This window comes from Littorina saxatilis, linkage group LG3, assembly GCF_037325665.1.
Source record: "Littorina saxatilis isolate snail1 linkage group LG3, US_GU_Lsax_2.0, whole genome shotgun sequence".
Classification (NCBI taxonomy): domain Eukaryota; kingdom Metazoa; phylum Mollusca; class Gastropoda; order Littorinimorpha; family Littorinidae; genus Littorina; species Littorina saxatilis.
In genome coordinates this window covers 27234408-27256919 of record NC_090247.1, presented here as the reverse complement: position 1 = coordinate 27256919, position 22512 = coordinate 27234408, and the positions used below count along the sequence as shown (strand labels likewise).

The window sequence follows — 22512 nt, the reverse complement described above, 5'->3', positions numbered from 1 at the left end:
TTTTATAGTTTCCGAGAAAAGCCCAACGTTAAGTTGTGTGTTGCCGAACAGAAAAGGCTAGTTATCTCCCTTGTTTTTCTGATAACGTTCGTAAAAGGCTACAGATGTAAATACTTTGATGTAAAGAATAATCCTACAAAGTTTCAATCACATCCGATGAACTTTGTCAAAGATATAAAATGTCTAATTTTTCCTTTGACGCTGACCTGTGACCTTGAAAAAGGTCAAAGGTCAACGAAACCATCGTTAAAGTGTAGAGGTCATTGGAGGTCACGACTAAACAAAATATGAGCCCGATCGCTTTGATAGTTTCCGAGAAAAGTCCAACGTTAAGGTGGTGTCTACGGACGGCCGGCCGGCCGGTTTACATAGAGTCACTTTTTCTCAAGTGACTCAAAAATTGCTCGCTCTTTACGTAGGGCACCTAGGATGTTCCCGTTTGGTGAGCGTTCAAATGGAAGGGTGTTTGTACTGTGTGTAAAAGCCTGACAGTATCTGTGATGGTTTACGGGAGGCTTACTGTCCGGGCGTGATTTCCGGTATTGAATATTCATAACAGCCGTCCAGCACCAAAACGAGGCGCCATTGTTGTAGAGGAGCAAGTCCACGAAAATAAATTCTTTGAAAATTTCTCACACTCGACAGAAAGCAGCCAGGATGTTCCCGTTCGGTGAGCGTTCAAATGGAAGTATGCTTGTACTGTATGTAGATGCTCGGGGAGCTCTGTGATGGTTTACGGGAGGCTTACTGTGCCTTTAACTATAATACAAAAACAACAATTTATGTTGCTGAAATGGAAATGGTCCACTTTAGTTATTTTTGAAACTTTCATTTACTTATCATCCCATTATTATGAAAAATACGCATCAGAACCTCTCTCAAGTAAGCAGTCCAGATTTTCACTTGAATTAATCTTCAAATGAAACAGTAGTGTCACTGTCAAGGCAACCAAAATAAGAAATTGAATCAAAATGATTTAAATGAACAAATGAAATAATTCTTTACCTTTGAGACTTGTTGATCATTAAAGCTGTACCACTGACCATCCGTGAATGACCTGAAATCGAGAGAGAAAAATCAGAGAGAGAGAGAGAGAGAGAGAAAGAGAAAGAGAGAGAGAGAGAGAGAGAGAGAAATAGAAAGAGAGAGAGAGAGAGAGAGAGAGAGAGAGAGAGAGAGAGAGAGAGAGAGAGAGAGAGAGAGAGAGAGAGAGAGAAATACATGACCCATTAACACAGACCCATTAACACTCAAATCCTTGATCTAACCTGGCCCAGCCGAGCATCTTGCATCAGAATGGTTAAACGTTATTAATGTCATAGAGCCGAGCGTGGCAGTATTTTGTTATCAGATTTCTTAAGCACCACAGCTGTAATTTATTGAGCAAGGCTTGAGCATTTTAAAATTAAAATGCTAACACATCACAAGTGTGATCGATAAAAATAACTACAAAAAAGACAACGACGGAAGTCGTCACATCAAAGAAGAAATCACTCACTTGATGTAGGCGTAGTAATGACCGCCAGCTGCACTGCCCGAGTGAATCATGATGGAGAAGAGTTCATACACATACGGACCCTGCAAAGGTACATTATACACACATTAAACACCGAAAAGTGGCATGCTATTCTTCTTCTTCTGCGTTCGTGGGCTGAAACTCCCACGTACACTCGTGTTTTTTGCACGAGTGGAATTTTACGTGTATGACCGTTTTTTACCCCGCCATTTAGGCAGCCATACGCCGTTTTCGGAGGAAGCATGCTGGGTATTTTCGTGTTTCTATAACCCACCAAACTCTGACATAGATTACAGGATCTTTTTCGTGCGCACTTGGTCTTGTGCTTGCGTGTACACACGCGGGTGTTCGGACACCGAGGAGAGCCTGCACACAAAGTTGACTCTGAGAAATAAATCTCTCGCCAAACGTGGGGACGAACTCACGCCGACAGCGGCCAACTGGATACAAATCCAGCGCGCTACCGACTGAGCTACATCCCCGCCTACATGCTATTCAAAGACCAATCTTCTAAAATTTGACAGCTGTTTTTGCATCATCGCAAACTATTGTTAAACAAGAATAAAAAAACAATCAAGTTATGTTATAGGAACGTTTAATTCGGAAAAAACAAAATGCTACAGTCACTGATCCTTGACCCAGCGGTCTTTTAAGTGGACACTAATAAAACAGAAAATAAAAGTTTTTGGATTATTGTTAAGCAAGAGACAAATCTTGTGTGAACTGTGAGTTCTCACTGCAAGCTTCAAAAGGAGACAACAAAAATTCAGACTGAGCCAGTTTTACTATCTTCATGAAAGTTTTTCTTTTCTTCAAAAGAATGACCAGGAGAGACAACCATCATGAGAATATGTTATGCAATATCAAAGTTCACTCATTTTTAACTACAGTGGTACCCCTCTTAATAAATCTGAGATAATTGGGTCTCAAAATGGAGTAAGTTTAAAAATGGGGGTACATTTCCAGAAGCTATGAACAGAAAATGTGACCCTCCACCACGAAATGAGTCGCATGTCACCTCGCGCGGTTCTGCGCTAGGCTTAATATAAGTCCGGGGGGACTGTGGTAAAAGTGTGAGGGTCACCTTAGTCACAGGTTTATAACTCTGTTTTCGCTCTTTTCTAAAACGGTTTTCACCACTGGATAGAGCATAAAAAAACTCTTTTAAAAAAATGTAAAAATATGAAAATCATGCAAAGGTGACATGCAACTCATTTCGTGGTGGAGGGTCACAAATGTGAAATAAAGAAGGTCTTAAATTGGGGGGGATCATAAAAGGGGAGTTCCACTGTACCAGACAAGATTCTGGACCCGATCAAACCACCTACTCAAAAGCGCCAGTCTATCATTACCTTTGAAGCGAGTTCTCTGGCGTTGCGGTCGTTGGTGGCAGCTTCACTGCTGACACTGGAGGCATCGCTGTTAGAGGAAGCTGCTGATCCTCCCGCCTCCATCTCTATCCCCTCGTCAATTGCTGGATTAAAGAAGGTGACATTGTTATTTCTCTTCTTTCCCCCTTCAATGCTATCCCCCTCTTCGCATGGTTGAAACAAAGTGAATCCGCAGATCATTGCTAACCCTAACTCTAACCTGTTTTAATAGCTTATTGAAAACTGCAAGACTTCTCTCTGGCGTAAATGTGCATACAGTAAAACCTGCGAGCAAAGGACACTCTTGGGGAGCCTTGCCACTGTCCTTTGTAGCAAGGTGTCCTTTCTTATGAATATGAATGCGCCAACATTTTTTTGGAGAAAAAAACCCCAACAGTCACTGATTCTTTTTTGCCACAGTGATTATTAAAACTCAAAGTTTTGAAGCCCTCAAGTTTTTTTTGTTTTTGTTTTTTTGTTCAAAGAAAGAGAGAGAGAGAGAGAGAGAGAGAGAGAGAGAGAGAGAGAGAGAGAGAGAGAGAGAGAGAGAGAGAGAGAGAGAGAGAGAGAGAGAGAGAGAGAGAGAGAGAGAGAGAGAGAGATGCAATCGGTTTCTTATCTGAAGCAATGGGCCATTCACTGGAAGATTCTTTGATCGAGCTGTTGAAAACCACTCGAAGAGTTCTTCGTTCAACTCATCATAGGTTGTTTTTCTTCTCTTAACACATTTTGCCGTCGATCTGGCACCGAAGTCCCACTGACTGAGAATTTGTGTTCGATCAGCTTTTATGTTGGAAATTTGAGTTTTTTCGCAATTCAGCTCATCAGCAACTTTTCGAACAATCTTTATGACATCGACTCTCTCTTCTAAAGTCACAATTTTTCGTTTTGGCATGATGAGACGAAGACGAAGGATGAAACGAAGATGCATCACAGTACAGAAAGTAGAAACCCGAAATGTTTGTGAGTTCACGGCATCGACCAATGAGCGTGCACCATACAAAAATCAACTTCTTTCAAGTGCTGTCATTGGCTTACAAAATAAGCTTCTCGCGCGTTCACATCGCCAGCGAGATTGTATTTGCAGAACCAAGATGGCGGACCAGCGTCTGTTAAAAGCTGTCTGCTTCAAGGGTTTGTCCGTTGTTGACAATTAACGAACCCAATCGGGACCAAAAATGGGTGTCCGCGTCCGCGCCTTTGAGGTGTTCGCTCTTTTAAGGTGTTTTTGAGAGTAAAATACATCCGTCCTCACTTATGCTAAGGTGTCCGCCGAAATAAGGGTCCGCTAGATGCAGGTTTTACTGTATCATTTTTTCTCTCTCTCATCTTTACCAAAACAGACTCGCAGTTAGTGTCTATAATATTATCCTTTCGGATAAGTGGAACACCTTCAGTGAATAACCAAATGAATATAATCGAAAATTTTATTGTAAATTTTCATTTAATAAATATACCTACCCGAATCACATGTAGCATTGACACAATCGGAGATGCTAGGTTCTGAAAAGGCTAACCGTCTAAGGGAAGCAACCCCAACCACAAAAAGTGTAAACGTAGCCTTGGTAATGACCATACACCCGGGGAGTTACCTCCCATCGTGCATGCCATGTCACTACTGCTACTGAACACGTGGTTCATATCATTCGACCTAAAGAATAAATTCTCCAAATCAAAAGCGGGGTTGGCGGGAGGGAATATACTATGTGATTCGGGTAGGTATATTTATTAAATGAAAATTTACAATAAAATTTTCGATTAAATTACATATTCCTACTCCGAATCACATGTAGCAGATTACAAAAACAAGGCGGTGGGAAAGAAAAATCTAACTCACTCAAAAAACCTTGCCAAAAACCTGGACCGCTGCCAAAGAATCAGGGCGGTCCCAGTGGGAAAGAAAATCTAACCCACTCAAAAGCCTTTGCCAGGGCTGGCCCACTGCCAACAGGCAGTGAGGGAACCAAGGAAAGTCCTGATAGACAGCCGAGAAGTATCTCAGGCAAAGCGAAAGAGACAACCTCAGAGATCCAGAAAGCTGTGCTCAGCACTTCTTCCAATCTCCTAGCCGTAAAAAACAGCACAGGAATAGACCCAAGCCTTGGATTAATAACCCTGGCGAGCCAAGGGAAAGACAAGCTTCCCCCCCCCCTTTTTTGGAAGGAAATGCTAATGTCCTGAGAAGATCCGTGCGTAAGGTTGTCCCCTCAACTGAGAAGGACGAACCCCCGCGGTGACCTTAAGACAACCATGCCAAAGTCTGCAAACCTTGGGATGTAGTAAAGCCCAAAAGGCTTGTGAGAAAGAAGTCAGCTCAAAATAAGAGTGACCAATCCCCACGAAAGAGCGAGAGAGAGACATCCAAGCACTAAGTACCAGAGTCCACCTCGAAGAGAAAACTCACAAATAGAAGGTCGCCAGTTATCCCCTACCAGTCCCTGCGAACGCAGGGAGAGAGGTAGCACCCGACAGCAGCCACTTACGACTGTGCGTAAGCTACCGGAAGTGAGGACCCACGGTGGTCAAAAACCGATGTGACTGGCAACCATAAACAAAATGGCTAAAAGCCAGAATGTTCCCAAAACAGTCTGCTTGACGGTAATCGAGAGTGAATCAAAAACCGAAAGCAGAAAACCAAGACTGGTAAACGTAAACCGTGAAGCCAGCCAGCCATAAGACTCCCGAAACCAGAGTTCTCAGGGAAAAAACAGGCAGTTAACTTCCTAGCCAAATCAAGAGCCTACCTGAGTTTGGCCAGAAACCCAGAGCGCGTCTGTCCCTGTCTGAAGACAGAGTCCAACGCGGAGAAAAACGGACAACCGCCCTAGACAAAGTTGCCTTTTGTAGCCGGGCGACTGTAAGGAAACCCGACCCGACAGACGTCATCCGGACTCGCCTCATACTAAGATGAGGAAGAAGAGAGGAAAGGCCCAAGACTGAAGTCACAGGAACCGAACCTTAACTAAACCTCTGCCCGAAGGAGAAGAGTAGCCAAAACCTGAGAGAGGGGAGGAAAGCCACAAAGAACTACTCCTCAAACATCCATTGTCCAAGACAATGCCCCCTCAGGAAAACCTGAATGTAACTTCCGAGGCCAACTCAAGTGAACCTTAAGTTTGGACGAAACACCAGAACGCGTCTGATCACTAGAGAAAGACAGAGTCCGACTCGATGAAAGACAACAAGGACCAAAGTCCGAACGTTTGTGGCCAAACAGGGGTAACCTGAAGCCAGAGAACCCCACAAGCCACAAGAAACGGGAAGGCAACAACCACCATCGCCGCAACGTGGAATGGCTGTTGCCCGGCCAAGGCTGCCTATTGGCTGCCAGCTTAGCTTAACCAGAGGAATGAGCATGCTTCTGCTAAGCATGTTTCTGAGTATGCTAGCCCTACCTTCCTTCAACCTTTGTAAAGCAGTCAGAGACCTGGTGATCTCTACTCGACTGAATCTCTACTGCAGGCCAAGTTTAAGCGACTCTCTTTGACTGTTCAGGGAACTGAGAATGCGAAAGAAACGAGTCCCTCCGACACCCGCCGTACGAGCGTAGAGAAGGAAGGGCAGCCTCATCTGCTCCATGCTCACCCAAGCAAGGGCTGGCCAACAGAGTAGAGAAAGGAGGCAAGTTCCAAAGGCTGAATAAGCAAGAAGGAACAAAAGGTGAAGCCCGTGTAGCCGAAGCCAGCCAAGGCTGAGCATGTTCCGGAACTGAACCATAGTAGAAACCGCGGCAGAACCAAAACACTAGAGATACCACCTTCGGGAGGAGATGGCCTAGCCAAAACCTGCAAACCGTGGTACCTACAAAAGGTGACTAAGGAACCGGAAGTAGAAAAACATCCTATCTTCACGGAACGGAAGTCCAACATCGACAACAAGGAAGCCACCAATGTCGATGCACCCAAGGGAAATCCTGAGCCGAAGCTTGAGCTGCGACGGAAATCCAGAACGTGTTCGATTGCTGACTAAAGACTGAGAACCAGAATAGCTCAGCTACGAACGTAAACCGAAGTCACAGTTGCTGGTGGTAAACTGATGAATGAGATGACCGGAAACCGGAAAACCATCCAACCGGAAAAAGACCTGACTTATCCCCCTACTGACGGTCGTGAATAGGGGAAACGTCCAGGGCCACCCGAACTGACTAGGCAGTAAACGCAACACCCAACAGGTAAAGTGAAGACTGCCCCGGCTGAGGCTAAAAGCCTAAATGCCCGTAGGCCAGCCGCTGTTCCTCACCCACCGACCTCCGAAGGAGTGTCAGGGAGAGGAGAAGTGTATCCGAACAGAGCCGGAAATGCAGCAGACAAAACCGCGAAAAACGGAAGCGAAAGATGCATAGAGTAGACTGAGGCCGGAAGCCCAAACGCCCGTAGGCCAGTCCTCTGTCAACTCCAGTCAAAACCGCAACGTGTACTTGAAATGGAGGACTTATGCTTCCAGTAAAACCGGAAACACCACGCCGACAACGGCTGCCGCACTGGTGAAACACAAATGCCCACGACGGAACAAGAGTGAGACAGAACAGAAGAGGACTGGGGCCGGAACCCGAACGCCCGTAGGCCAGTCCTCGGTCAACCCCAGACAAGCCACTACGTGCGCTTGTGATGGAGAACCTATGCTTCCAGACAGGAAGTGTAGGAGGCCGAAGCCCCGCCCGGGAAAACCTTCGACGTGACCTCTGCCGCAGCTTAGAGGACAGCGTTAAGCCTTTTTCCCAATAACCAGCACGTGTGGAATCGCTGACGACAGACTGAATGTCCGACACGACCGGCGAAAAAACCGAAGTCCACGTACTGGTGGAAGGCCGGTGAAACGGCATAACCGGAAAACCGGAAATCCGTCCCCCCCGACGTCGTCCTAACTCATGCCTCGATCAGGCTAAGAGAGAAAAGACGGCAAGTCTGCAGCTGCAGGAACCGGAACGGCAGTCGACGCGACAACCGAAGGTTGAAACGCTGACTACATCGGCCAGAGCTGAGACACCACCTGCCCGAAGGGCTGGCGTTGCTCCTCAGCTACCGACATCCGGGAGGAAGTGGAAGCGAAAGGAGCAGTAAATCCGGGCGGAGCCGGAAAGCACCAGACGAGACCGCGAAAAGCGGAAGCGCCGAATGCGAGGACGGAGGCCGGAAGCCCGAATGCCCTAAAGGCAACGTCCGGTCAACCCCAGAAACGACCACAGCGGGTGCGTACGTCAGAGGACCTATGCTTCCAGCGAGTGCCGGAAGCGCAGCGCCAGAAACGGCTACCGCCATTGCTCCGCCACACAATGGTCTTCGAGGAAGCCAGGGTGTGACTGAACAGAGGACGAATGCCCGGGGGGCAACGTCCGGTCAACCCCGGAAACGACCACAGCGGGTGCGTACGTCAGAGGACCTATGCTTCCAGCGAGTGCCGGAAGCGCAGCGCCGGAAACGGCTACCGCCACTGCTCCGCCACACAATGGTCTTCGAGGAAACCAGGGTGCGACTGAACAGAGGACGAATGCCCGGGGGGCAACGTCCGGTCAACCCCGGAAACGACCACAGCGGGTGCGCACATCGGGGGACCTGGTCAACCCCGGAAACGACCACAGCGGGTGCGTACATCGGGGGACCTATGCTTCCGGCGAGTGCCGGAAGCGCAGCAGTCGGAAACGGCTAGACAACTCCGGAAACGACCCCAGCGGGTGCGTACGTCGGAGAAGTAGCCGGAACCAACTGCCGCCATTGCTCAGCCACACAATGGTCTTCAGTGAAGCCAGGGTGCGACCGAACAGGGGTTTGCGGGTCGTGAACCCGCCGAAAAGAGCTGTGTCCCAGCAGGGACTGTCCGACGGCCTCACGAGGGCCTGTGGACCAGCTCGACTTACTTGAATCGCCCACCACAGCGGTAGAAGACGAAGAAGCAAAACATCCGCCCTAGACAACGTCTCGGCCGGAAGCGTCAAAGAAGCCAACAAGGTGACGTCGCCCACAGACAGCGGGACCAACGGAAGACGCAGGCTTGGAACGCGAAAATTTCTTCACAAAGATAACGCAGACCTGCAACACCTGATCTGCTAACGGCAGAGAAGGCGAGGAGAAGAAACAGGACGTACAACAGTATATGACTGCCCCACAAAGTGTTTGTTCGAGGCAGAAAGAGTAACGAACAAAACATAACAAACATGTTAAATCCGAAACCACGACCAGTCCTACGGACTGGTAGATACCTGCTAAAGCCTAGCCAAGTAAACCACTGTCAGCAACGCTGATACACAAAATGGCGGCCAAGCGATAAGTTACTGGACAAAATTTAGAAGTCCAAAACGGACGAAAATTAAGCAATAACAAAAATTCCTGTCAAAGTAATGACGAAATATGAAATGGCTTACCAACTAACAAAGCAGAAGGCAAAAACGCAGGTAAAGTAAGGAGAACCTCACCATAACATAGGCCTAGCCACATAAATAAGCTGTCAGGAAAGCTGAGCAACCGAAAGTGGCGGCCACAAGATAAGTTACTGAAACGCATTTAGGAGTCCAAACGGACAAAAAGTCAGCAACTATAGATAAATTCCTGTCAAACTAAAGACAAGAAGGAACAAGCTTACCAACTAAACAAAGCAGCAAGCAAGTAAGAAGGTAAAATTACGTTTACCTCCAAAATACATCGGCCTAGCCACAAAATCTGTCAACTCATGCTGACAACAAAAATGGCGGCCAACAGTAGTCACTGAAATATCACAGGTCCAAACACGGACGAAAATCAGCAACTACAACAAATTTCCTGTCAAAATAATGACCAAAATGGAAAGAGCTCACCAACTACGAAGCAGGAGGCAAGATAGACGGTAACGTGGCCGGTGGGTGTCAAAACAACACCAAACAGCGCAGCCACAGGGGAGCCCAAAAAACAACAACCTGCTCCCTCGAAAGCTGTAAGGTCGAATGATATGAACCACGTGTTCAGTAGCAGTAGTGACATGGCATGCACGATGGGAGGTAACTCCCCGGGTGTATGGTCATTACCAAGGCTACGTTTACACTTTTTGTGGTTGGGGTTGCTTCCCTTAGACGGTTAGCCTTTTCAGAACCTAGCATCTCCGATTGTGTCAATGCTACATGTGATTCGGAGTAGGAATATGTAATTTAATCTGGACTGTTCTGATTGTTCTGTCTACCCTAGTCCTTTCTTTTGATGGAACCAACAACTCTTGGACAGATTCATGTTTGCTGGCTATTGCTGAACCATCCATCGGGGGCCCGGGTAGCTCAGTGGGTAGAGCACCGGACTTGTGATCCTAGGGTCACGGGTTCAAATCCAGGCCGGGGCAGACACGGGTCAACTTTATGAGACAGTATCCATGTCCCACCCCCATGTCACCACAGTAGCAGGTGGCTGATTACACCAAAACACTCATACCCCTGTGTATCTCGTGTAAAGTCAGGGTACCACCCAGGGAACATGCCCCTAATGGTTTCACCGTGAGGGTGTACAACAACAATATCATCACAAACATTCAACTCTACCTTCGTCCCCGCTGTCAGCGATGGTGGTGGTGGTGGCAGCGCATGGTTTGGCATCCTCCGACGCTGCGCTCTCCGCCCCTGCCTCCGGTATCTCCGCCAAGTCTCCGTTCTCCACTAACTCGCTGAACCGGTTTAGGTCCAGGATCTCCGGAAATGTCATTCTGCACACAAGGTTGAAGATTCAATAAAGACATTTTCTTCTTTTCATGGAAAGAACTTTTTTTTTTTATGTACAGCAATTGTTTTTCTTCCTCCTCCAATCCTTTTTCTCTAAAATGTATGGCTGTAAAATCAACTCAACTGACCTCTCTCTTCATACACCATGTTGTATCACCTCTCTGGATGCATATGTGTGTGTGTGTGTGTGTGTGTGTGTGTGTGTGTGTGTGTGTGTGTGTGTGTGTGTGTGTGTGTGTGTGTGTGTGTGTGTGTGTGAGTGTGTGTGAGTGTGTGTGTGTGTGTGTGTGTGTGTGCGCGTGCGTGCAAGCGTGCGTGCGTGCGTGCGAGTGAGCATGCATTGGCGTATACTTTGATGCACATAAAAAGAGATACATGAATTGTTTTTGTTGTTGTGGATTTTATTTTACTTTTTCAGAAACAATTTTACTTTCAGCTGTGACAAAGCTCATTAAGTGCACATCTGCACACATCAGATAAGGTTTCACATTATTGAAAGGTTACATGTTATTTCTACACTCACCTGTCATTCAGTTTGATACGATGCAAAGTGTTGTAGTCAAAGTCAAATCGTTTCAGCTGCAAGGTTAGTAAGTATGGAAAAGTCATGAACTTCAGACCCTGAAACAGAAGAGAAAAAAACATGCTAAGGCCACAAAAAAATATAGGTGTGGTTACGGTAACATAGCCAAAAAAAATAGGGTAGGAAGGTAGACAATCACTTTTTTTTTAAAACTTTTTTTTTTAATGTGTACAAATTAAACCTACTTGACAGGGAAATAAGTGTGCGACTTGGGCGATTTCGCTTTCATTGCGTTTTCTGCACTCGTTTTCTTTTTTTTTCTTTTTTTTTTTGACAAATGTAATAAAAAGTTATAGGGTCGGCCCCTAAAAATAGGGTAGGTCGGGTTACCGTAACCACACCTATTTTCTTTTTAAGCCTAATGAACGATTTGGCACCAAAAGAAGGCTATCGTAACTCACAATGCTAGACAGGTTTGCTCCAACAATTCTTTCCAGCAGCAATTCACCTATAAACATCTTTTGCCTAACTAACAACTGTGTCTCCAGAACAATTTAAAATTATAGTTACACACTGTTTTAGGCAATACATAAAAGAACAATAAACCCACAAAACTGAAGAGAACAAAACGTAAATTCAGTAAGTGAAGTCAAGCAAACAAAAGCATTGTACAAAGGAAATGCTCCAATAATATCCCAGACATTATTCTAACAAGAAGGGCAAAGCCCATACGACTCACATGCTTTACACATTTTTCCTACCAAAATACATGTGACCTTGACCAGGTCATCCAAGGTCATGCAACACAAAGCTGTTAATTCAAGACATAGGAAGTACAATGGTGCTTATTGGCTCTTTCTACCATGAGATATGGTCACTTTTAGTGGTTCACTACCTTATTTTGGTCACATTTCATAAGGGTCAAAGTGACCTTGACCTTGATCATATGTGACCGAATGTGTCTCATGATGAAAGCATAACATGTGCCCCACATAATTTTTAAGTTTGAAACAGTTATCTTCCATAGTTCAGGGTCAAGGTCACTTCAAAATATGTATACAATCCAACTTTGAAGAGCTCCTGTGACCTTGACCTTGAAGCAAGGTAAACCAAACTGGTATCAAAAGATGGGGCTTACTTTGCCCTATATATCATATATAGGTGAGGTATTGAATCTCAAAAACTTCAGAGAAAATGGGAAAAATATGAAAAATAGCTGTTTTTTAGGCAACATTTATGGCCCCTGCGACCTTGACCTTGAAGCAAGGTCAAGATGCTATGTATGTTTTTTGGGGCCTTGTCATCATACACCATCTTGCCAAATTTGGTACTGATAGACTGAATAGTGTCCAAGAAATATCCAACGTTAAAGTTTTCCGGACGGACGGACGGACGACTCGGGTGAGTACATAGACTCACTTTTGCTTCGCATGTGAGTCAAAAAGGGCAAACATCAGGCACTGAAATAAACTGACACCTACCTTATGTGCATTGCACTTTTTATTGCATTTTTCACAGAAATACTGATTGGCCCCCTCCAACGTTTCTGGTTGAACAAACGCTTCCAATGAATCCTCCTGTAACAAATAAACACAAATGAAGTAGACAACAAGCTATATTAGCTACTCTTTCATGACATACATTTTTAAAAACTAACAAAGATTACTGGTAAAATTAATCTGCAAATCGACAACCAAACAATGCTGAGGTAAGACCATACGACCCGAATGAAACGCTTGATTAAAGAAGAGGTTTTCAGAATTTCATGACTAAGCTGCAGCTGCAATTTTCTACTTCAGCATTATTTGTTGGGGTTGGGGGGAGGGTGTAAGGTTGAGTCAAGATATCTTTGTGATTGGTTGCCCAACTCTAGGAAGAGTTGTGCAAGACCACCACTTCTGCAGAATTATCCGGAGTTACTTCCCCTGAATAATTCAGTCTGAAGTGTTGAAACCCAACAGTTCCACATCAAATAACAATCCAAACGAAGACCTTAATGAAGAAGAAACAGCCACTCCTAGCTCTCTAACTAGCAACCACATATCATAACCAAGACTAAACGCCCTGCCCCTAAAAGTAACAGTTTTATTACATAATACACAATACACCAAAAACTTTCATATGGTAATTATTCGTTGGGTGCCAGTTTTCACCAACTTACTTCATGCCTCAAACTAATGAGTAAGGAAAATAATGAGCCTGGTTAACGACAGGCTCCTGGACTAGAATGTTCCAGAAGTATTTCTCTAGGGGTACAGGTCGCCCTCAGGTGACCCGCCTACTTCGCGGGATGCCTGCATGGTTGTGATCTGCCCTAACCATTCTAATGAAAAGTCAGTTTCATCCTTAAGATTTTCTGATCACACATGCCCTCTAAAAGCAAATGACTATTGAAAAAAGACATGATTGAAAGAGCGAGTCTTCTAGCACACAAAAATGAAAACATTTTCAGATGACAATCACACACCAAGTCTTGTTAAATTACCCCTTGACGTTTTCAGCAAGATCCTTCTGAAACATTACTGAAAAAGCTGAAAGATAAGTTGGAGGAAGAATGTTCAAGGACTTGCATTCACAGCTTAATGAGTGTTGCTTCCACAAGAGATAATGCAATTCCGTTTAAGTTTCTCACTCCCACCACAAAGTTGCAAGGTTGCCGACTCACGGGAAGGTCATGAAAAAGCCTGGGTACAAAATGACTTAAGATGGGGAGAAGGGTATTTTGAAAAGATGAATGTTTCCCACTCACCACACTGCAATAGGCCTGGTTTGATCCGAAGGGCCGCACGACCAGAGGAATGTCCAGGTAGGAGTCTATCCTTGCACTCTCATTCTCACACTGTCAAACAAAACACACACGCATGACTTCAACTGTCAATGATATTACCATCAGCAAATATACACATGTGCCTTTCTGTAATCCGAAATACTTGAAATCAAAGCTGTTGCATGTAAAACCAGCAGGTACATCAAACCATTTACATGTTTTAACACAACTACATCAAGGAACATCTTAATTTGTGTACAGTGGAACCCTCTTTTCAGACACACCCCCCCCCCCCCCTCTGCCACCCCCACCCCCCAATTCAAGACCCCCTCCCTTTTAAGACCCTGGTTTTTTTTTAGACTTTTGTTTTGACGGCAGTGCTAATCTAGTAACACATATTTCCCCCTAAAAATGTGAACTCTGTGCTGAACCTCTGGAAAAAGGAATCAATCAGTCAATTCGCATACAAGTAGCTTCAACATATATTGCCATTACTTGTATGTTGATTGTCCCTCCAATCTCCCAGTGGTATAGATGTAATAGAAATAACCTATCGCTCTTGCTCCACGTTGTTCGTCATGTTTGTATTGTTTTGTCGGGGCCCAGTTGCTGCGCCAGGTAGGACTGGGTGGTAGGCTAGTCCCACAGCCCATGGTATGAAACTGGGCTCTAGGGTGAATCCAGAAAAGCACTAGCATGCCTACCAACCCAACACTGTTTTTGTTTTCATAGGTACGCTGTCCCTTTTATCTTTTACTCCAGGGACATTAGGCGCACAAACCAATGAGGATAGTTGCCTTGTACAGGGATTTCCTCAGTATACAGAAGAAGTAGAAATGAACACAACAACTTCTGTAACTACTCATAATTTTTTCATTCCAGAACAAATTAACAACAGTTGTCGAAGTAAAAAAAACCAAGAAGAGCAAACGCTCGATCGAGTCACTTTCGCAGTTCTGAATATTATATGAGGCATCAGATGGACAGGAAGAAATTGCTATTCACAACACAATGAGTCACGTTCACATAAAATTTGAGCCCGGTCACTTTTATAGTTTCCGAGAAAAGCCCAACGTTAAGTTGTGTGTTGCCGAACAGAAAAGGCTAGTTATCTCCCTTGTTTTTCTGATAACGTTCGTAAAAGGCTACAGATGTAAATACTTTGATGTAAAGAATAATCCTACAAAGTTTCAATCACATCCGATGAACTTTGTCAAAGATATAAAATGTCTAATTTTTCCTTTGACGCTGACCTGTGACCTTGAAAAAGGTCAAAGGTCAACGAAACCATCGTTAAAGTGTAGAGGTCATTGGAGGTCACGACTAAACAAAATATGAGCCCGATCGCTTTGATAGTTTCCGAGAAAAGTCCAACGTTAAGGTGGTGTCTACGGACGGCCGGCCGGCCGGACAGACTAACACTGACCGATTACATAGAGTCACTTTTTCTCAAGTGACTCAAAAAAAAGACATCCATGGATCAAACAAAAAGAGTGGGTAAAATCACAGCATTATTAATGCAGCAAAAGTGCACATACGTACCTCGAGACACTTGACATAGTCCTTGAGCTTGCCCTGGTAGAGGTGGTTGATGAGGTTGGACTGGTCTGTGCCCTGCCAGGTGTGCTCCAGGGCGTCAAACATCACTCGGCACAGCTCCTGCACGTCATGCTGCTGCCACACTGTACATCAGACATGACAAACACTTAGATGGGATTTTTTTTTCTCCTATTTATTTGTTACGGATATTATTGTGTTTTATATTCGATGTAAAACAGAGTGAATATTTTAGAATGAGAATTACAAGCACCCATGAAGTATGTTTTTGAGAATCGCTTTGCACGACCCCCATCACATACACACACACATTCATGCACAAGTGTGTGATCGCACGCACACACACACAATGCACACACACACACACAGCTCCATCCACACACCAAGGAGTGTCTGATCTTTCAGCAGAGAATGGCAACTATTTTTACACTCTGTTAGTCTTTCAGCAATATTTCATCTGCAGATTTGACTGGTCAATGGATACATAGATTTTATTTATTTCTTAGTGATCATTCAGAAAATAAATTTCTTTCACGGATGAGAGTGTAAAACTGGTTTTCACTTCCCGGAACTCGATTAACTGCGTGAGGTTGTCAGATCAGAGATGCAGTAGTTCAAGGCTAAGACTCCAGGTGTGTTTTCCAGATATTGAGACAATTCAGTCATATCACCCTCCCTGTGTGTTTTCTAGGTACAGAGACAATTCAGTCATATCAATGTACCTGGCAAGGCCTACACAAATACTTCTGACAGAGCCGACACAAGAGCACTTTGAGAAAGAACCGCCACTCCAAACACACATGACTATGATTACCTTCACTGCTGTCCCAACCAAAGCTTTTGGTCAAGTCAGTCGTTTCCACAGATCTTTTGCCGCTTGTCTGAAACAGAAAGCAAACAGGCTCAAGAAAAAACCCAAATGTAAGCATGGTTATATGGCTAGTAAAATCTCACAAGGAGGAACCACTCATTTTGTCAGGGGTTATGCTGACTGAGTGATTTGTGTAGGTTGATGCAAAAAAAAAAAAACTACCGGATTTCACACAGTGATTAGGATAAAATGCATCTAGCACCTTAAAAATACAATATTCACACAATATATTTTACAATAAATACAACCCCTGTTCATAAATGTTTCTCTCTCTCTCTCTTCTTTTTGACAGGGGAAGGAGGGTGGGAAAGTCGGAGAGTGCTGAGGAAAGAGGGGGTGAAGAATAAATAATGAGCTGTCAGAAACACTAACTGAATGTCTCCTCTTTACAATGCATGAAAATCATCAGCTGTGACTCTCACAGTACTCTACAGTGAAAGACTTTCCAAAATGTTTAGTGAGGTACAAACCTGGAGCTGAAGAAACAAGCGCTGGAGCTGGAAAGGAATGCTCTTGCTTGCATCATCATCTTTCCTCTTCTTGTATAACCACCTGAAAGATAAACATCAATCAGACTATATCTCATCCACCTGTATGTGAAAGCATTATAACTTATCTTTTGCCACAGACAACTCTATCCTAAATTTGCCTGAGGTTCAATTCGACTGTGGAACAGCCTAGACATTTTAAGTCAAATACAATTAGAACTAAAGACTGCTGAAACAAATATGACTGGCATAACAATGTAGTTAGATTGAAAGGAAAATAATCTTAACATATTCAAATGTTTGCATAAACTGTCTCATGGGACTGAAAACTAGAACAACATGAATGAAATACCTGTACAAAGCGTTGCGAAACTCAGGAGTCATGAACAAGGTTTGCAGAAGACTGTTCAGGTAGCATGTCATTGCTTGGTTCACTAGCCCAACATAACCTGCACAATGATTGAAACGAAAACTTAAAATCTGCATGATCAACATCATGAGCACAGACACACACACACGCAAATACTGTAAACATTCACAACTTCACCTGCAAATGACCTGTTTCACAAAATTTTTTGATTTGCTTCTGTTGTTGATGCTGTTTTATTTTCTGCCTGACTTACAATTTCTTTGTATCATTTGTGTTTGTCTCAAAAACACTAGAGTAAGCACAGCCTATCATCCTTGTGCACTCTTCAAGCTACTGGATAACTTATCTGCGACTTGCACAGAATATATAGTCAGTGGAAGACAGACACAGACAGATAAAACATTCTGCAGATAAATAATACTAATAAACACAGATAAAGCATTCTAATTTATTAAGGAGATTTCTAATGACACAGACAGACAAATAAAACATACTTATGACAGACTGAACATGTAGTAGTGTGCCCACCTGTGTCTGACTTGATGAGAGCGGTGGAGTAGGAGTAGTCGAAGGAGGTGGAGGCAGGGTAGGTGTCATAGTTGCTGGCGCTGTTCTGGTAGACGCTGCCAGACGACGCCTGGCTCTCGTAGCCCGACATCTCCTCCTAGGGAAAAGAGAACGCAAATCTAAAGAAGGCATCCAGCAAAGAAAAACTGAATTATCATGAAATCCTTTCAGTTGATGAATTATTCTGTCAAAACAAGGTTGAACCTCAAGTCTGACAAAACATCTTACCTCTGCGTAATGCATGTGCCACTACCTTTTTCTTCCGAACATACAGGCAGTCACAAGTTTTTCTCCTGAAGAATTATTACACACAAAAAGAGTTGGGTTTTGACAGCATCATACCGAAAAAATTGTAACCCTGTATCAAAATTACTGAGCTCTAAACAGACAATATTAAGTACACTAAATCATTTGTGACGTTCCACCACAAAACCAGTCTTAAGACGCAGCAGGCGAAAGCGAGCTAGCGTGAGGAAAAGGCACTGAGGGTCTATCTGGGTGAAATTCACTTTTTTGCAGAAACGTGTTCTGTAGACCTCAAATTATCATGACAACCAAACAAATATGTCAAAATCAATCGCTAAATAGTTAAATTATTGGATTTAAATGCAATACATTCATAAAAAAAGTCAAGCATGACATCAAAATGCCACTGAGACTTGTTTGAGATTTTAAGCAATTGGACCCATGGCTTGAATCCAGGTCGCACTTTGATAAAAACACTGTATCTTTTCTCACCTCACGCTGCGGTGATTTACCCTCCACTTCGTAGATGGCGAAGTTGTGTCGTCGAAGCTCCTGGCTGCAGATGGAGGCCAGAGGGGCGTCAGCCTGCTGCTCTTCCAAAGTCAACTGCGCACACAATTACAAACACCATTTTAGTTCATGTACAAAACTCATGCTGGGGGTAGTTCAGCCTTTAAACTTAAACCATAAAGGGCTGTGTGCTACAGACGAGGCGAGCTGAGCATTAGCCTGCTCTTCCAATGTGACCTGCACATAAAATTGCAAACACCATTATAAGTACATGTACAAAACTCATGCTTGAGGTAGTTCAGCCCTTGAACTTAACCATATGTATGTGTGTACTGCAGATGAGGCGAGCGGAGCATTAGCCTGCTCTTCCAATGTGACCTGCACATAAAATTACAAGCACCATTTTAAGTATAAAACTCATGCTGGAGGGCACAGTACTTGCAATGAAAGGACACCCTTGGGACCAACAAAACTGTTCCTCTGTCTGTGGCTGCTAATACTCTATGGATTAAAACACAGAGGTACTTGTAACGTAAAGCCCCTCAAAAAGTAGAAACCTTCCATACAATTGTACCTGTCATGAATGGACAAGTACAATGCAGGAGCATATTGGCCACTCCCTTTCATCACAGATACCACTCTCTGATACCTGGACTTCAAATTTCACAACCTTGGCAAGAGAAATGTTCACACAAACATAAACAAAATAAAGACAAAATATTTCAGTACCAAAGGTTTGGAATCCATCCTGATGCTGCAGGTAAAAAGCATCCACTTAGACCATGCACATTGAGATATATACACATGTTACTTTTTTCTCTTCAAAGTCAGGGTTGGCCTTTTCCCCACTTATAAGAGCAAATTGCCAGGTTAGTTGACTAATCACACTCCCTACTACATTTAGTTTTTTGTTTTTCCCCTCCCCCCCGGTTCAATCCATTCGGCATTATACTCCTGAGGGCATTTACTGATTTAGCCTGTAAATTGTAAACAGTGCTTTGAAATTCAATCATTCAAAATAAGAAGATGGGCGTGGTTTTGTGACCGGAAAAGACATTACTTCCTTATATCAGTAAGAGATAACTGCTGTTCATCTGAGAAAGACCTTTCAATGACCCAGGAACACTCTTTCAAAGCTTAAACACTGGCAGTCTCCAGTGCAATAACAAAATTAAAAAATCCTTCCTGAAAAATAATTTGTCCACTAATGACAAGTCTTTGTTTCAATTTCATAGACCAAATAGTATGTAAATGAGCTGCCTTGAAACAACAAAACATTAAGAACAGCAGGGATGTACAAGATGTCTTCACTGTCTGGTAAATGGCATGGAGACAATTCATTGCATTCTCCTTCCATTTTAAGACTAGATATGTTTCAACAACCACTGAATTGCAGAACTACTTTCATACACTGACATACACTGATACAGTCTGTTTCTGCACTCATGGAGTTGGTCTTATTCCATTGCAGACAACATATATTTACATTTTCTGATGATACTTTTGTGCAAGCTGTAGCCGCCATTAGAATTGCATGTATGTGTTAATGCCCATCATTTAACTCTTCTACCTTTGACAATACATCAAACCCAAATTATTCAGTTCACCAGGGGTGGGACTCTCTTGTGATGAAAAACGAGGAAAATCTTTTTTTCTAGGGGGGTTTGCCCAAAATGTTGATAAATGGTACATTAAGATCTGTGCAATCTGGTGCATTCTGAGACTAAAATTCAACTTGTTTGGATCAGGATAAAAAGACATTTTCCTCCCCCCCCCCCCCCCAAAAAAAAAACCCAACCAAACAAAAAACACACTTTTACACAACAATGGTAACATTGTAATGGTGCATACTAACGTAATATATAAGGTATTCATAATCCAATACTGGCAATAGTATGATCCAAGTGACGCCCCAATGCATTGAAGCTCAAAGTGACTATTAGTTATCAGGAGTTTTCAGTCGGCACAATGTAACTCTCAAGCCTCCAGTGTTCTGTTCCATCTTCACTTCTTTCCATATCATTCAGTCAACAAGTTATAGATACTGTGATGAAATGGGACGCGGAAAAATAGATTACCCCAGCGGAATTCGTAAGTTGTGTCCGCGGAAATGTCCCACCCCTGTTCACAACCCATGGGCCACTGATGTTTAAAAGGGGGCGGGGACGAAGCTCAGTTGGTAGCGCGCTGGCTTTGTAGCCAGTTGGTCGCTATCAGCGTGGGTTCGATCCCCACGTTCGGCGAGAGATTTATTTCTCGGAGTCAACTTTGTGCAGACTCTCTTCGGTGTCCGAACACCCCCGTGTGCACACATGCGCACGAAAAAGATCCCACGTTCACAGCGAAAGTCTCAGGGCTTGGAAAACACGAAGACACGCATGCATCATCTCTCGTCTCTGATTATCATGATCGTATTTCGATACTTTGACGAGACAAACCCAATGCTGATGTGTCGAAGAAGACAGCCACAGCGGGCTTGTTCGAATCAAAGTATCACACCATATCCTCAGCGTATTACCAATACTTTGTCCCAATATAGACCAGTTGGTCTAAGAGGACGTTAAACCCCAATAGTCAGCCTGATGTTTAAAATTTGAAGATAACCCATAAGAATTCCATTCAGCGTGTCAAAGGGTGCATCGCAATTTGTAATGTAAACTGTATAGTCTGTTTTGTCTCTGACAGTGACACATATATATATATATATATATGAAAACACACAAAAACACAGTGAAAAAACACCCAAACACCCAATGACAATGAGTAACACACACAAATCTCATCATCGCACACTCACATCACCAAGGGTTTCGCCCGCCTGCTGTTCGTAGTGCACCGATACGGTTCCGTGCACATAGCCGCACAGCTTGGTGATCTCCTTGGCAGCATTGCTGAGGGTGGTGGAGGCGGGCAAGTTGAGGGTGTGTTTGCGTCCGGTGCTCTGGGTATCCACCAAATCACGGATGATACACAAAACTTTCTGGTCGTCCACACCTGACACCACCTGCAACAGGTATACAGTCTCTGAGTCTGATAACTATACACAGAACACCTGAAAACCACACCTGAATTTCTCTTTTTGATATAATAAAGTGTTCTATGTCTATATCAGTATATGATTACAAATGTATTATTATTAGTTTCCCAAAGCTGCAGATATTGAGTTTTTACTAAAATTGTAACAGGTCTGTTTGAATAACAGTCGAACTCCACATTTAAAAAAAAAATAAAATTCTGCCTTAAACAGAAGGGAGTTTTAAAAATGGAGGTTAACTTACAAACAGTATGAAAAGAGAAACTTTGTTAAATCAGACTAACTCCATGTGGGCAGACCACCTCAACTGATCTAAACAGCTTGTGTTGTCAAAATAAAAACATAAGTTGAATTTATTAATCAAATTTGTTGAATAAATCATTACATGTTTGAAGACTAAGCAGTTTCAGTTGTCCAAAACAATCCCAAGAAATAGCGTTTGCAGTGACATTTTCAGACATGCCTTTTAAGCTTTATACGCATAAATTAAGACACTTCACTGACAGTAGTTATTATTAATAATATACAATCAAGAGCACTGAAGACAATATCTTATCTACATTGTTTTTCTTCACAGAAAATTTGACCGACTCTAAATCAGAAAGGTTCTTTCTGCGAGACTAAAATGTAAACTAAAGCTCAAAGGTATTCTGCTCTGTGATTTTCCTGAAGATGTTTTTACTTCCAACCTGAAACTACACATTAAAGTCAAGAAACATGGCTCTTTCCTACTAATTTACACAAAAAGTCAGACTGTCATTCCATCTTACCCGCAATGACAAAAATACATGAATTACCCTGCTGCCCTTTTAAAATCTGCAGCCTGTATATAATTCCAAAAAGCTATAAAGTATAGTTATAAGTTTAACTGTCCTATAAAATTACACTAAATATCCAGGGGGTTATAAATTCACCATCTAATGTAAAGCTGATGTTAACGATCAGCCAAAAGAGAGAGCCTAAGGGAGCATGATTTTTTTTACACATGTGACACAGAATTTCATGCACATTTTATGCAGCC

General features: G+C 43.4%; 2 protein-coding genes and 1 non-coding gene across 4 annotated transcripts in view; 1 reads left to right on the top strand and 2 right to left on the bottom strand.

Annotated features, from left to right (window-relative positions):
- Nucleotides 1–22512, bottom strand: part of LOC138962037 (uncharacterized) — a 384447-nt gene that overhangs the window by 131037 nt on the left and 230898 nt on the right. The gene's annotated exons all lie outside the window — the stretch shown is intronic.
- Nucleotides 1–22512, bottom strand: part of LOC138962018 (ubiquitin carboxyl-terminal hydrolase 47-like) — a 52164-nt gene that overhangs the window by 25982 nt on the left and 3670 nt on the right. The window contains exons 2-15 of the mRNA XM_070333709.1: nucleotides 21255–21461; nucleotides 18440–18553; nucleotides 17663–17798; nucleotides 17117–17213; nucleotides 16747–16828; nucleotides 16220–16286; nucleotides 15391–15530; nucleotides 13831–13920; nucleotides 12563–12658; nucleotides 11082–11179; nucleotides 10382–10542; nucleotides 2869–2990; nucleotides 1499–1578; nucleotides 1006–1057 (exon numbers count right to left, since the gene is read on the bottom strand). Coding sequence (XP_070189810.1) covers nucleotides 1006–1057; nucleotides 1499–1578; nucleotides 2869–2990; nucleotides 10382–10542; nucleotides 11082–11179; nucleotides 12563–12658; nucleotides 13831–13920; nucleotides 15391–15530; nucleotides 16220–16286; nucleotides 16747–16828; nucleotides 17117–17213; nucleotides 17663–17798; nucleotides 18440–18553; nucleotides 21255–21461 — 1542 coding nt within the window. The remainder of the gene's footprint in view (nucleotides 1–1005; nucleotides 1058–1498; nucleotides 1579–2868; nucleotides 2991–10381; nucleotides 10543–11081; nucleotides 11180–12562; nucleotides 12659–13830; nucleotides 13921–15390; nucleotides 15531–16219; nucleotides 16287–16746; nucleotides 16829–17116; nucleotides 17214–17662; nucleotides 17799–18439; nucleotides 18554–21254; nucleotides 21462–22512) is intronic.
- Nucleotides 13246–13397, top strand: LOC138963358 (U12 minor spliceosomal RNA). Its single transcript, XR_011454819.1, has one exon. It is a non-coding gene; the product is annotated as a U12 minor spliceosomal RNA (small nuclear RNA).